Source organism: Tiliqua scincoides, chromosome 2, assembly GCF_035046505.1.
Source record: "Tiliqua scincoides isolate rTilSci1 chromosome 2, rTilSci1.hap2, whole genome shotgun sequence".
Lineage (NCBI taxonomy): Eukaryota > Metazoa > Chordata > Lepidosauria > Squamata > Scincidae > Tiliqua > Tiliqua scincoides.
In genome coordinates this window covers 49,447,856-49,463,044 of record NC_089822.1, presented here as the reverse complement: position 1 = coordinate 49,463,044, position 15,189 = coordinate 49,447,856, and the positions used below count along the sequence as shown (strand labels likewise).

At 41.9% G+C, this 15,189-nt stretch overlaps 2 protein-coding genes across 3 annotated transcripts in view; one reads left to right on the top strand and one right to left on the bottom strand.

Annotated features, from left to right (window-relative positions):
• Positions 1-6,663, top strand: part of REEP5 (receptor accessory protein 5) — a 27,955-nt gene extending 21,292 nt beyond the window's left edge. The window contains exons 4-5 of the mRNA XM_066613564.1: positions 1,134-1,302; positions 3,174-6,663. Coding sequence (XP_066469661.1) covers positions 1,134-1,302; positions 3,174-3,223 — 219 coding nt within the window. The 3' untranslated portion in view covers positions 3,224-6,663. The remainder of the gene's footprint in view (positions 1-1,133; positions 1,303-3,173) is intronic.
• Positions 6,541-15,189, bottom strand: SRP19 (signal recognition particle 19). Of its 2 annotated transcripts, none has more exons than XM_066613565.1 (5): positions 15,046-15,179; positions 13,523-13,598; positions 12,222-12,293; positions 11,738-11,849; positions 6,541-10,402 (listed from the first exon to the last, which is right to left on the bottom strand). In XM_066613565.1, exons 1-5 carry the CDS (start codon positions 15,084-15,086, stop codon positions 10,269-10,271), a joined length of 435 nt encoding a protein of 144 aa, XP_066469662.1. In that variant the 5' UTR covers positions 15,087-15,179; the 3' UTR covers positions 6,541-10,268. The 2 variants fall into 2 exon arrangements, with proteins under 2 accessions (XP_066469662.1, XP_066469663.1); XM_066613566.1 differs by lacking the exon at positions 6,541-10,402 and adding an exon at positions 10,409-10,972 and having other exon boundaries at positions 15,046-15,189.

Genomic DNA, 15,189 nt, shown 5'->3' with positions numbered 1-15,189 from the left:
TTCCCCTTGCGAAGGAACAGTCACACTCTTGGAGCCCCTGAGCCAGCAAAGAGGCTGAAGAGGGGAGTGGGGGCGGAAAACCTCTGTAGCCAGAGCACATGCAGCAAGGTGGAGTGTGCGCTCTCTCACACACACACACTCGCACACATACATATACACACACAGGGGCAGGTGCGGTAGCAACAGAGGTGATTGCTTTAAAAGACCCAGGGAGTGTTTTCCAAACCCCCCCCCCCCCAATGGTGCAGGCTCTCCATGCTCCAGCCTACAGAAACAAAACAGTCCAGCAAGGCTACAATCCTCTCCATACTTTCCTGGGAGTAAGCCCCATTGACTGGAATGGGACTTACTTCTGAGTAGAAGCACATAGGACTGGACTCTTAAAAGCTCAGCATCCCACCTGTGAAAGAAGTGGGACAGCTGGCAGGAAGCGGGAGGGCTGAGTATGGCGGAGGGAAGGGGATTGATAACTGCCTTAGTTTCCTTCCGTCTGGAAATGTCAGGCTGCAGCATATTTGCGTAACTCTATGGAATGTAGCACAACCTGTTTTTTGTTAATCGCACTGAGTCAGGGAATGGAACTAATGCGGATAAATAGGCTCCACCTTTAGTTGTAAATATGCTATATGGAATGTTCTCAATGCTTTTGGGCTGGCACAGGGGGCTTGCACTGGCCCAGCAGCACTGCAGGATTGCAGTGTGAATTTAAAAATTCAGTTTTTACAATTGTCTGCCTTTGAACTGATGTGATGATAAAACTATTAGTTGCTGGGGTCTGCACTCATTTGGCCTACCAGGCAGATTTTTTTCAGCTTTACACTGATTGGTTTTTGGTTTGCTGGTGCCACCAGTGCAAATAGCATTTATATACAGAAGTGCTTCAATATACTCAAAGTGTTTCATAATGTGTTGTAAGATATTTCTGTGCCCATTTTGCAGATGAGGATGAACTGTGGCTTGCTTAAGGTTGCCAAGTGAGTTCATGGCAGAAATTAAAACCAGGTACCCTCCAGTTGGTAGTGGTCGCTTACTACTACACTGTGCTCACTCTTCTTAGAATCAGATGTCTTTCTGTGTCACCACTCATAAGGCAGGGTTACAAGCTCTGGTTCTTCCTCTCTTTTTTTCTGCAGTGTGGTTTTCTGTTATGGTGCATGTCCCCAAGCCCCGCAAATGGAGCTGAGTTACTCTACCACAGAATTATCCGTCCCGTCTTCCTGAAGCACGAGAAACAGGTGGACAGTGTAATGCAGGATCTGAAAAACAAAGCTGAAGAGACAGCAGACACCATTTCTAAAGAAGGTAAGGTGATGCCAGAGGGGCCAGTTTCTTCAAAAAACTTTTTTGACTTTGTGGGTGATTGTCCAAAATTGGTTATTCTTGGACAGAGATGAAAGAAGTGGCACAAAGAGGTACTCTGGGATATGTGTACTGCTTTTATTAGATTGTCTTCTTGGTCTTTCTACTCACAGTCCTCAAACCAATTCTTATTGGCCTATAACAGTGTTCTTCAGACTGTGGGTTGGGACCCACTAGGTGGGTCAGAGCCAATTTCAGGTGGGTCCGCATTCATTTCAATGTTTATTTTTAATATAGCAGACTTGATGCTATACTGGTATGTGGCTGCATTTGGGGAAATGTTACAGACCTGTACTTTTAACAAGCTACTATATATATTCTCTTAACAATGACAGTAAATGGGACTTACTCCTGGGTGAGGGTAGGATTGCAGCCAAGGATTGTCAACATTTTTCCTGCTTGATGATGTCACTTCTGGTCATGACATCACTTCCAGTGGATCCTGACAGATTCTCATTCTAAAAAGTGGGTCCTGGTGTTAAATGTGTGAGAACTACAGGCCTATAAGGATTAGTCTATGTAACATAAACATACATTATTCTAAAGCAGGGGTGTCATCTCGCAGATGACAAGCTGCACCTGCTGAAATTCTCTCTCCTGCACAATTGTTAAAGGTCCAGGGATCCCTAAAGTTGAAAGCTTGCCCACTCCGGGTCTAAAGTAACACATGTAAAAATATAACATCTGAGTAATTTTGAATGTAGTCTCTCTTCTTTTCTCTCTGTCAAAATAGTAGCATTGGAATTGACCTAACTGTGAAATTAAGGTTCTAGCATAAGGCTGTAAATTGGGAACCCTGCAATTTTTTTATATTCCTATCACATGAGTGTAGAATTTGGTAATGGAAGCAGAGAATGCCAGTTTTGTTTTTTGTTTTCAAAAGTAGCCTCTAACCCTTCCAGTTTGCAAATATAGGCATAAAAATGCATACATAATATCTTGAGAAGTGGCAAAGCCATCACCCACCAAGCGTGAAGTCATATCTCTGCCTCCAAAGAAAGTGGGAAGAGTAACCCCACTGGCAGTCCTGGCCCCTGTGCCGCCTGGGGCTAGGACCGCAGAATACCACCCCCATCATACAATCTGGGAGCCTTCTAAAGGCTTTAAAATGTCACTTCTGGTTTTCAGTCAAAAACTGGAAGTGAAGTTTAAAGACACCCCTCCCGGAAGCTTTAGGACGACTCCGGAGGGCCTGGGAAGCCATGCTGAGCCTCCTCAGGCCTTCTAAAGGTCTCCATACAGGGGTGGAAGTAGGTGGTGGAGGGATGATGATGCCATCAGGTGATGGATGGTGGAGGGATGGTGATGCTGCAGGTGTGCCATCCCTGCAGGCATACCACTTGAGGCATTTGACCCCCAGGTACACCAGGGAGTAACCCACTCTTGGATAACCTTCAACACAGAGAATGAACTATCTGAATAAGTGAGTGTATGCAAATATATATCATTTGCATAATGCATAGAGCTTGCAGAATTCAGCAGCTCTTGGTGCAGAACTTTCAGCACTGGCCATATTCTTCCAAAAAATCGATGAGAACTTCAGGATATTGAAGTAGATATTACCATGAACTGAGAAAGCATTCCAGAAACTTGGTCACCCACTTGGTCAGCTATTTTGAAATCTGTTGCTTAAGAGGTTTGACCATTCACTCCCCTCTCCACCTTTTCCCAAGGTGTTCGAAATATTGATGCTAACCCTGTGACTTCGACAGTTTTTTTTCATTAATCCCTGCTTGTATTCATAGTTCAGTAGCCTTGGGTTATTCAGTAATATTAACTTAAGTCATGATGGATTTTTGTTTTTCCCCTTTCAGCCAAGAAAGCAACAATAAATTTGCTTGGCGAGGAGAAGAAGTATGGTTAACTGGAAGATACAAAGTTTCCTGTCACTTCCCTTACACAGCCTGATGTTACTGGGGATTGTGATATAATTTGAATAATGTTGCCTTGGAAACATTTTTCATTTTATTAAAGGAATGTGTTATAAATTTGCTTGCTTTTTTGCAGTTCTCTGTATTGAAAGTGGGCATTTTTATTTAAAACCAGTGCAGTGGGTGGCTTTTAAAGCTTATAGTTATCTCTTAAAAAAAAAAAAGAAGGGGGGACTGTCGGTAATGTCTTGTCTTGGAATTAATATAAACTTAAAATAAAATATCTTCCAGGTTCTGACCATTATGCTTTGTTTCTTTGTGCATGCTACATCTGTACGTAAAAGTTTGGTTTATATTCAAATGGTTCTTGCTGTAAAGTACAGTTTGATATCAAGCGTAATGACAGTGATTTTCTTGCATGTGTGCACACGCATATACAAGGAATGATAATAAAGCCGTCTGTTAATGTGTATTCCTTCCGCTCCCCTCCCCCAACAATATCGTAAATTGTGAAGTTGCAGTACAGTGCTGAACACTGATATACTTGTTGCACATACCGCTGATAAGTGCAGTATTTGAGCTAGAGTATGTGTATCTGTGAAAGTTGTCCTTTTAAACACGAGACTAGCGTGTTGTTGGTGACCACATGCCAGGAAGTTATTTGCCAGAGTTGGATGCAGTTAATGGCTAATAAAAGAACAATGCTGCTCAGAGCCTTCATCAGAGCCTAACAGGATGAGAATTGCTGAATCTCTGCCTTTTAATTTATTTTTGTTGCATGTGCATGGATGGTAGCCAAATGGCAGCAATACCCCATACTGCTCTTTGGTAGAGTCTTCACTGTATGGTAGGGCTTCTCAAACTAGGACGTTGCAATGCCCCAGCCAGAGGGCCCCCTTAAGGGGTGGAGACAGGGGGAGGCAGCTACGTGATCCCCAGGATTGCATAGCTAAGGGGGCTGTAGGGACTAGCATTTACTTGCCAGTCCTTACTGCAGCCTCCTGGGTCTACAGGGCGTCCTGTGCGACCTTCCGCAGGGCTCCCCAGCCTTCAAAAGTGAAAGCGGACAGTCGTGCAGGACTCCCCACACCCCCAGGAGGCTGCAGTAGGGACCAGTAAGTAAATGCCAGTCCCTGCAGCCCCTGTAGCTACACAATCCTGGGGGTCGCATCCTTGCCTTCCCCCTGCGCCTTTGCTGCCTTCCCCACTCCCCCACAAGGACTTACTGTGTTCCTCAAACAAACCACAGCTGTATGGCATTACGTAGCTAGGGTGATCCTTGGCCTTGTTTAGTACTCTTCCAGTTGTAAAAGCCTTAAGACATTCCTTTTAATTGAAAGTGGGAATGTAAATAAAAATTGATAGTGAATCTTATGAAGACAGTAGGATTATGAGAGGAAGTATTGCTCGTTGGCAATGACAGTATTTCAGAATTGCCCAGTAACTACAAGGAGAACCAACTTTTTTTTCTAAAAGCAGCTCTAATGATTGAGTTTTAATTTTGAGAAGGGGGACGCTCCCTAGAATCTCTGTACAGCATCCATTCATTTCTGAAGGGCTTACAGATGTTACTCACCGGATTAACTGAAGCAGCTGAAATGGTTTTTCTAAATCTCCTTTTCTAGTAAAGATGGAATATAGTTTTAAAGCCCTGCTGGTTGTAGGAACAACACAAGTTCTATGAATGATTATTAAACTGCCTTCCCATCTGGGCCACCTGCTATTGTTGGCCCAGCTACCTGGTAATGTGATATAGCTCTGGCTACAGAAGTTTCAGTCCTAATTAATAGCGACAAATGGACCTGTCTTATCAATTTTTTCATGTCTTGATAAAGACTTCTAAGGTAGTAGCTATCAACAGCTTGTGCTGGTTTATTTGCTTATGGCAGGAGTGTCCAAACCTTGGCCTGGGGACCACTTGCAGCCCTTGGGGACCTCTAGTGTGGCCTGTGGGAGCCCCAGTCTCCAGCCATCTGGAGACTTGCTGGAGGCCATGCTGGCCCAGGGCTACTGCTATCAGCATGAGGGTGACTGTTTTTGTGTCCTCTTATTTGAGCTGTGGGGCGAGGGCTCTTTCCACTGCTTGCTGTTTCACATCTGTGATGCAGCAGTGAAGGAAAGGCCGGCCTTGCTTTGTGCAAGGCCTTTTATAGACTTTGAGGTATTGCAAGACCTTTATTCATATAAGTTCCATCTCTAATACATTTAGGGCACAAGCCTAATCCACTTTCCAGCAGTGATGTAAGGGCAGGGCAGCTCCAAGGTAAGGGAACAAGCATTCCCTTACTTTGAGGAGGCCTCCGTGAGTGCCACCCAACTGCAGGATGCAGCAAGTCTCATTGGCACCACTACGCCAATGCTGGAAAGTTGGTTAGGATTTGGGTTTCATTTATGTAAATTTATTCAAATTTGAAATGTAAATTCTTTTTCTCAACCCCAACACAGTGATGATGTGGCTCTCCTGCCAGCAAGTTTGGACACCCCTTATGGGGCATTACCATATTTTTTCCTATACTGATTGATAGAGAACAAAAGTGCTACTTAGGGGTGCATGCGTGGGTGAGCAAGAGGTAAGCATCCTTAATGGGGAAAAAGGCAGTCTGCCATGGAATGTTTTATGTATCACATGTGGCATAAACACACTTTCTTTTACATGAAACCATTCCCATATCAAGTTTGTTGTGCATTTCACTAACTAATCAAAAATGCTGATCATATAAATAAAATGTGTAGAAGAGGAAGGGGGAAGAGATAAGGTGCATTTCTTAAACCTTCAGGAGTGCACCTTGCTGCAACAGGCTCCTTGCAATATATACTCAAATAATTCCTTCTGTTCCTAGAACAGAGCTATAGGTCTCTGTGCTGATAGTGTTGCCAGTTTGAAAATAATTCATGCTAGTTTCTTCTAAACTACCATGGAGCTGAAGGCACTAAGCATAACTAGAACAGCTGGTGGACATCATCTGCTAGGGACTACACCATTTAAAGTAAGTCTGAAAGGGATTTAGAAAATGTTAACATTTTAGCTGCGTAACAGCATGCAACCTTCTTATTCCTACTGCATTTTTCTGTGCTTTGAGTGCCATGACATGAAATATAAATTACAGGCACTGTTTAATAACTTCAAAACAGGGAAACAATATACAAACAAATATACAGTGTATTGCTGTCTTACTCAGAGATGGTTTAGCTTTGCTTAGAAAGATTATCCAGAGTTACATATATCTGACAGTATGTCTTCAGTTGGTAGCCTGCTGGAGTAGTATTGCACCAGTTCATTCTTCCTTGCAAATAACGGCACTGGACGTAATTAAAAATGTAATGTTTTTTTTCTTGACAAGTGTTGGGAAAAGTTACTATACCTTAGCCAGCTTGTGCTGAAGATGTAATGTTCTTAGAATACATACAAATAAAGAACAGTATCTCACATTAATGTGATGTTTACATTTCTTAAGACCTTTCCACTGCATATAGAAAAACTAGAATGGAGCAAGAATTATTCAAACATTCATTTTCATCCTGCATCTGGCTGATAAAACTCATCTGGCTGCTGGAGCATCTACACTGGCTCTGCATCTATATAATGTTCTTTTTAAATATGGTAACAGCACCAGTTTTTACCCCCTATTTAATTTCACATGGTGCATATTGCACAATATTCTCAAGTAGCAAAGGTCAGTAGTAACCATGCAATTCCTAGACTCCATGGGGCCAGACTTTCAGAAACTTATTTTAGTTTTTCTTTTTAGGCAGATTTTATTTTGTCATCTATGGGCTATTTTCACTGTATTTTAAATGGGTATACAGCAGGTTTATTGTATACATACTTTAGGTTTAGATTGCTTTTTCCTCCTGAATTACTTTGCACAAAATGTTTTTAGAAATACAGGTGGAGCCTATTTATCCTCATTAGTTCCATTCCGTGACTCGGCCTGACTTGTGATTAACAAAAAACAGGTTGCGTTAAATGCCATAGAGTTACACAAATATACTGCAGCCTGACACTTCCGGATGGAAGGAAACTAAGGCAGCTGTTATCAATCCTCTCCGCCATATTCAGCCCTCCCGCTTCTTTCACAGGTGGGATGCTGAGCTTTTAAGAGTCCAGTCCTATGTGCTTCTACTCAGAAGTAAGTCCCATTCCAGTCAATGGGGCTTACTCCCAGGAAAGTATGGAGAGGACTGTAGCCTTGCTGGGCTGTTTTGTTTCTGTAGGCTGGAGCACAGAGAGCCTGCACCATTGGGGGGGGGATTTGGGAAACACTCCCTGGGTCTTTCAAAGCAATCCCCTCTGTTGCTACCGCGTGCGTGCGTGCGTGAGAGAGAGAGAGAGAGAGAGCTCCACCTTGCTGCATGTGCTCTGACTACAGAGGTTTTCTGCCCCCCCTTCCCCTCTTTGCTGGCTCAGGGGCTCCAAGAGTGTGACTGTTCCTTCACAAGGGGAACCTCTTCCATAGCTCGAGGACTATTTCCCTGCCTGTGGGAGGCAGAGCCTTTTTGCAGTGTTTTGGGCTGCCTGGAAAAGGATCGAGATGCCATTGAAGGGCAAAGGAGGCAAAGGTGTGTGTGACTTTCAGTTCCTCCTACCCCACTGAGACAAATCCACAGATAAAAAATCCATTGATAAATAGGCTGCACCTGTACAGGCTATAAGTTATTAATAGATCAAGAGGATACCTTTAGATATTTGGAAAATGAAGTGCTCACAATCAGGTCTGCTCTTACCACTGCAAAAAAATGAGTTTGGGGTGCAGTTATACAGGCAGTCCAGGAGGGTACTGGACAGCCTGAAGGTACTGAAGGACTATGAGACAAAAGCCTTTAAGTTTCTCTGGTAAGTAGTCCACAGTCAGGTCACATTATACTTGCCTCCTGGTCCTGCCGCAAGCAAGGGAAGACTTAGGCCAGGCAAGCTGGCATGATAAATTTTAAAGCCACCTACCTACCAAATTGTTCTGTATGTTGCCAGTTACCCAAGATAAGAAAGAAGAGAGCACTGAAGGCAGTGCTCATCATAAGAAATACTTTCTTCCACAATTCCCAAAAGGATCTATCCTCTGGAAAACAGAACAGAGTGTTGGCAGAAGCTCTTACACATCATACAGAGAGCAGTGAAGCTTCTCCCAGGACCCAGTTCCATGACAGTAGTCTTAGGGTTGCTCCTGCTGAAAAGCATGCATTATATACTCAATACAAGAGTGTACTTTTACTTACTCATACAATAAGACACATACAGGATCGCCACAGCAAAAATTTAAACAGCAATTGCATTTTTTTCAACAAGTACTTTCTGTGTGCAGCTCACAACAGAGAATAACATTCAACACTCCCATGAGTAAACTCAGAACCTTAACAGGCAATGCAGAGCTGGGGAGCAAGTTTTGTTAATAGAATCTAGTAAATTCTCTTTGACATTGTTGCCACCTAGAGGACGTTGGCAAAACTGCTTCACACAGCTTGTAAACTGCTTCACACAGCTTTCCATGGATTAATTGCTTACAATTGGACCACTCATGGAATTAAGTATATCTGTGATCAAGTTTCTCAACTATTTCAATTGTGCTGATAGTGTGAAGCTACACAGAAATAATGCAAGGCAAACATGCACTTCAGAGGTAATTCATCTAGAGGTGTTTGAAAATGGCATTTATTTTACTCAGAAGTAAGCCCATTATGTTCAATAAGACTCAGGCTTTAATCCTATCTTACCGGAAATGAACACCTCCACTTATATCCTCCCAGAACCAATATATTAGTCCACTGGAATGCTTCCAAGAGGAAAAAAAAATGACAGCATCAGGAGATTCAGGACTTCCCATAGCAGAAGCAGTTTGGCACCAAATCCAACTGGAAAAAGTTACTAGTGCAATAGCAACCAAGTTAAAAAAAATTTGACACCTTTACTAAGAGGTATCTTTGAGAGACTTCCACCCATGTGCACTGAAGCAATGTTATCAATTGTCAGCCTGAGTAGACTTTGACCATTAAAGAATTTCTGCTTATGTGCACAAAAACCTATTATCTTTGCTTAAATAACTTTTGAAGATAGTCAAGCCTAACATACATAACTGAAACTAACATCTTGTAGAAATCCTAGTTTAACTGAATGCGAACAATCAAAAGCAGACATGTATAATTAGAAATGGATTTTAGGCTTGAAAATTTCTATCTTGTAAATACAAGAGTACATATGGGGCATGCAATATACCCTAATTGGACTGCTGCCTCTTGCTTAAAACAGGATGCAAGGCTATCTTTATCCCAAGACATCGTCTTATTTTATATCAGTTTTTCCATCACCCTGCATGATGTAATTTTCTTATCACAACCACAGTCACATCTATAATAAACCTAGTGTATGTGGAACTATCTTTCCACAGCTTTTACTTGAATAAAATTAAACCTTGACAATTTGTGATATTTATTTCAATTTGGAAATTCAGCAGGCTGTTATTATAATCTTTTTGGAATGCTCTTGCAGTTGAGATCCAGTGATTCTTCCAGACTGAACCACTAGTAGAGTTAGATCCCCAAGTGGTTTTACCTCCGATTAGGACTTTTTAAATAAAATATACAAGTGCTTAATAGGTCTGATTTAAAAGTTCACTTTCTAAATGGTTAATACATTTCAAAACTATGAGTGAAATTCAATTATTTTTATTTTAACTATGAGTGAAATTCAGTTTAGGAGCCCACTACAACACTAAATTAAGTCATTAACACCATCTTTACCAGTCTGGACTATGGTCAAGAAAACATACATATTATAAAATACTAGCTGAATCTAGTTTTAAAACATTTTTTCTATTTTAAAAAAAAGGCATTTTAAGTACTTTGCAAGTTGAAAAGTAGGCATTCCTAGTTGTGATCACAAATGAATCAGTATACAAATGCGCAAGTTAAATATATTCCAGTTCTGAAAGAGACCACAGAACAGCTTCAGTGGTTCTTGCTTCTTTTTCAGTGTTCATGTCATAAGCTTGACAATACTCCCACCTTCATGTTTAACTCAATAAGCGGCACTTGGGTCAACCACATTCATTTCTTCTTCTTCCCTTTACCTTTTTTGCCTCCCTCTCCTTGCTGCAGACTTTGGTCACTGCCTCCTGTTTTTTGTGTCCTTGTTTTCAGTTTGGGGATTGTTTCTGCTGCATATAGCATCACTGCTTTTCCTAAAATAGGGGATGGGACAGATATAGAATTTAAGTGCTGACTAATGCAGAAAAGATATATTGCACAGTGACATTTGCTAGCAATTAATCATTATTTCATTTCATTTACCTTTATTGGCATATAAGACATAAAAACAAAAAATGATAGCAACAAATACTAACAGGTTACATAAGCATTACGCCCATTTTAACATTGATTGAAGGTCAGAGGGTCAAAAGGACAGAATTTTTATGCTTGACAGAGGCATCATCATGAACTAGAATTATCTATATTAATAATTGTTACATCACCAGAACTACATTAGTTTATACAGATTGATTAAATGGATGGAGAGCCCTGCAGCGTTATATTGCCAGTTTTATCAAAATTACTAATTCGTCAATTCCAAATGTTGTAGGACAAACTTATCAGGATGTCCTGGAACTGATCATTATATGTTCGGCCCACAGAAGCTTTCTATGTGGCTTTCACAAATTTCCATCTTTCACAGTAGCCCTCCATTCCACACCATCCTGTTTGAGGGCCCCTTGTTTTTAAGAATAGCCTTGAAAGGTGTTTGGTGAACAGTCCTAGGAAACAGAGAAGCTGGGTTGAAAATCGTGCTCACACCACTTAGAATCAAGCCATTACATTTCCACGCATACAAGTTATGTCATTTGAAGACTAGAAAGCATTTTTGGAACCAAGCATATTGTAAGAAATGAGTTCTGAAGAGCTTTCTAGAATTTCATTGACGACATTCAGGTATGATTTTTCCACTTAGACTTACATTCATTAGAGAATCTGAAAAGGTTCAGGAGTTCTAGGATTTGTATTTTAACAGCATTTATAAACATTGTAAAGAAAACCACAGGCCTGTAACTTACACAGGAGGATTAACTTTTTGAAGGACATAATGATGGGATTTAATAGCAAAGAGATGCTGCACAAAGGTGTGAAGATTTCACCAGAAAGTGCTAGAAGACTAGAAGACCAGCACTTCTGTAAAAAAAAAAATGTTTTATTGAAGGACTGCAATTCATTCTCCTTCTGGCACACACTTGGCCAAGAATGGAGGATATTACACCATCTTATTGCCTTGTCTGAAGCAGCAGTTACTAATTAACCCAGTTTTGCAAGGCCCACATGTGTGTACACATTTGGTCCCTGTTGTGTATATGCAACAATGGGCAGAAATGGCTTGAGGAAAGGAAAACATTTCTGCCTCATTTACATGGTTCCTTCTTCCCAAAAATTGAAGACTTCTTTTTCACAGCATAGCTTGTTTTATAGTCACTTAAATGCAGGTATCTCTACTTTAAATGTTCAAAATAAAACTTTTCATCCCCACTCACGAGATGGAAACTGAGGTAAACATGGATTGCCATCATCTTGCTTGAGCTGAATCCGTACTCTCCCTCTATACTGTGCATCACGATTCCACTCTCTGGGATACATTTTGCTTTTCTAGAGTATGGAAAAACTTTTAGGATTTCAGAAGCAAGTAAAATTCACATACACAGGTTCTAACAAATGCTTTGCCTATAGTCCCTTTTCCCTTTACATGCAAACAAAAAATGCATATTTTCCCCCACCTGTATTTCCCCCATTGCATCAATATTTAGACTGTAAGGTCAATGAGGAAAGGACCTAACCTCTCACTCTTGTAAATATCATGCATATGAATGACGGCATATAGTTAGTTATCTTTACAAAAGCACCTTAATTTCAGATATACCCTCAGAACAACTTTCTTCCTTTCTAATCATAGAAGCTGATGAACAGATTACAATTTTACACGTAACTGCACTGGAAACTGGAACTTCATTATCATATTACCTCCAGAAGCACATTAAGTCCAGCTGCTGCACACACATCTTGGATTTCTGTGGATGTGGGATTTTCAACAGCCTAGAACATCAAGATGTTTTTTACTTACTACATTCTCTTTTATGATCAGCTCTATAGTGCACAGATTTACAGCTATCACCTGATGAGACAGAATTTGCAGTCCCAAACATTAGAATGTTCAAGCAGTGGCATATAGTTCAACAAAACAGATGAGCTTTGCACTCCTTGGCCATTTTAGGGTTCTTGTAAAAAAAGTCTCCTCCAAATATATTGAGAGAAATCAAACAGTTAAGAACAATTAATGTATATTAAAAGAAAAATGGCAGAAGTTATAGACTATCAGTATAACACTGCAATTGTGGGTTTTTTGGGGGGGGCAATGATTTACATTTACCAAAATGCAATAGAACACACAAGTAAGTTAACACCTGGGTTCCATAAAACTCCTAAATGGACTAACAATGGAACTCTTATTGTCTGGTGTTTTTCCAGTGATAAGCGAGGAAAATCATGCTATATTGCGCAAAGTTAACAGTGAACTATCACGTCCAGTTAAAGTTTGTTACCGTACTCTCACAAATATACAGGCACTCCCCAACTTATGCAAGCCTCAAGTTATACAATTTTATGTAAAGTTCGAACTGTAAAAGAGGAGGCACCTGTGCTCACCATTCACTGTTCTGCAAAGTTCATTACTTATTGTTCTGTAAGGTGGAATCATTCCATGTTTCTTTTTGCATTTAAAGAGGCCAATAAGAGCATCAAAGGCAAAACTGCTGCATTTTTTTTATCATCTGAGCAGAGAGATCTGGCCCCCTTGCCTTCCTGGTGAAGGAGGGAGCAAGGTAAGAAGGTTGTGGTCCAAGGTTCAAACACAGCAAACTCAGCCCTTCCAACTGGCACTTTAAGAAAAAGAATATGCAAAGCATGCCAGGAGCAATCCCAGCTTTGATTACAGAGTGCAAGCTAAGATGGCTTCTCTTATAGGCCGGTTTCAACTTATGTAAGGTTATGAGAAACAGAACCATTACACAAATTGGGGAGTGCCAGTAGTTACAGTATCAGCAGGGTAATGGGACAAAAATATGTAGCAAGAGCTGGTATTTTATGTCTTATAAACTCAAACAGGTTTACTCACAGCAAGAAGAGACACTGGGCCTCCCCCAAAAGCAAGTTTAGGTAAATTTAACAAATGTACACTCTCACTAGGTTCCTTCCATACTTCTCTCCAAATAATTTTTAATGAACTGCAGCTTTTTGAGTGTTCCCTCCCACCTGCCCAGAATTACTTTGTCAATAGGTATTCTTCTTCCTTCTGCTATTGTTTTCTTGTTATTTATGTAGGCTGGATATATACAGATGAACCTAAGAGAAAAGAGGAGCCGTTATAGGGGGGGGGGGAGAAAGGACACATTCAATATTCTCAAACCCAAGCTGAGGTTTAGGGAGCTGAAACCTCCCCACCAAAAGCCAGGAAAGGGGGAGAATTGCAAATACCAGAAAACAGAGAAAGCAACTTTTTCTCATTTTAAAAAAAATGCCTTTCTGCTATAAGCAAACAAGAATGTATGGGAACTAAAGGTACTGAGGTTTTTTTCCCCCCCCTCCTCCTGGAAGATACTGAAAATATCTAATAGAGCTGCAGTGGCAGTGATTGTATGAAGTTGCATTATTGCAGCAGAACAGTGGTCCCATCTAGGTCAGTGGTGCTCAAGCTGTTGTTCAGTGGTACTCCTAGGACCCCTCAGATCCCCACTGCCTGGCAACAAGACTAGCAATGCAATGTGGAGCAACAAGCAGCAGTAAGAGGCTCAGCTCAGCAGGCAGAGCTCCAGTGTGCACTTTTCACGCACTCAAAAAAGCCCTCCTGTCCACCTGAGCCTCTTACCTGTGTTAGTTGCACTGCATCTGGCCCCCACAATCTGGAAGTAACTGGTGATGACATCACCACCAGTTACTTCTGGTGGATACTTCCAATAGGTGGACCATGTGAAGTAGTACAGCAGAGGCACAAACCATGTGAAATGCTGATCTAGATCACTGTTACCCACATCAAATGACAGCAGCATTCTATGATCTCAGCCAGGAATTTTTTCCTCTGACAGCAGGGAGGGAGGCACTGGGTGTTTGAAGCCTGGGGCCTACTGCATGCAAAGCAGATGTTCTGCCACTGGACTACAGGCCAGTTGATTAAAGGGCAACCAAGCCAACAAGCACCTTGCAAAACCTAAGAAAAGTGGTTGTAGCTATATGTATGCGTGTGTATATCTATTAGTGGCATGTGGCACCTACAAGCACCCACCTTTGTCAAGCAGGAAAGGAAGCAAGTGTGTATATGCATATACGTTTGTGTATGTATATATTCTCTTTGTGTGTGCACGCATGTGGGAGTATATAGCATACACATATGTGTGTGTGTAAGTGTATATATAAATACACATACATAGATGAGTAGATATGTGCCACTGTTTATATATATGCACACCATTATATACATACATATACTGTGTATACACACACAAACACACTTCTTAGCTTGTATACACACACACACACATACTGCATGCAGTATGTGTGTGCATACAGTACATGTATGAGCATATCCAGTCCAGACACACACCAGAGGGCGCCCCAGGGCGCTCCCGAGACAGACCAGAGCAGGCCCTGCGGCCCGAGAGCGGCAGCGCCTGCTGCGACCTGCCCGCTCTCCCCCTCCCGCTTGTCGGAGCGGCGCGCGCAGGCCCCAACCGCCTCCCTGGCTCAGCGGCGGCCGGGGGAGAGCCCCCTCTCAGTTCGCCTCACCCGCCATTACCGAGACTTGTCGCTGGCGAGCGAGGCAGCGGCCCAGGCCATGGCACCCGGCAAGCGGGCGGGCTGACTCAGCCTTCCTCACCGCTCCAAGCCGAGGCTGACGGAGGCTCCGGCACCGCCGGATAGTCCGCCCCGCGGCGTGACG

Excerpts from the sequence above, each read along its gene's own strand:
- SRP19 (XM_066613565.1), bottom strand. The coding sequence starts at position 15,086 with ATGGCCTGGGCCGCTGCCTCGCTCGCCAGCGACAAGTCTCG. Across the intron at positions 11,850-12,221 it reads GACTTAATGTGCTTCTGGAG|AAAAGCAAAATGTATCCCAG; the intron begins GTAATATGATAA and ends TCCATACTCTAG. Across the intron at positions 10,403-11,737 it reads TTTACCTCAGTTTCCATCTC|GAAAAGCAGTGATGCTATAT; the intron begins GTGAGTGGGGAT and ends CCCCTATTTTAG.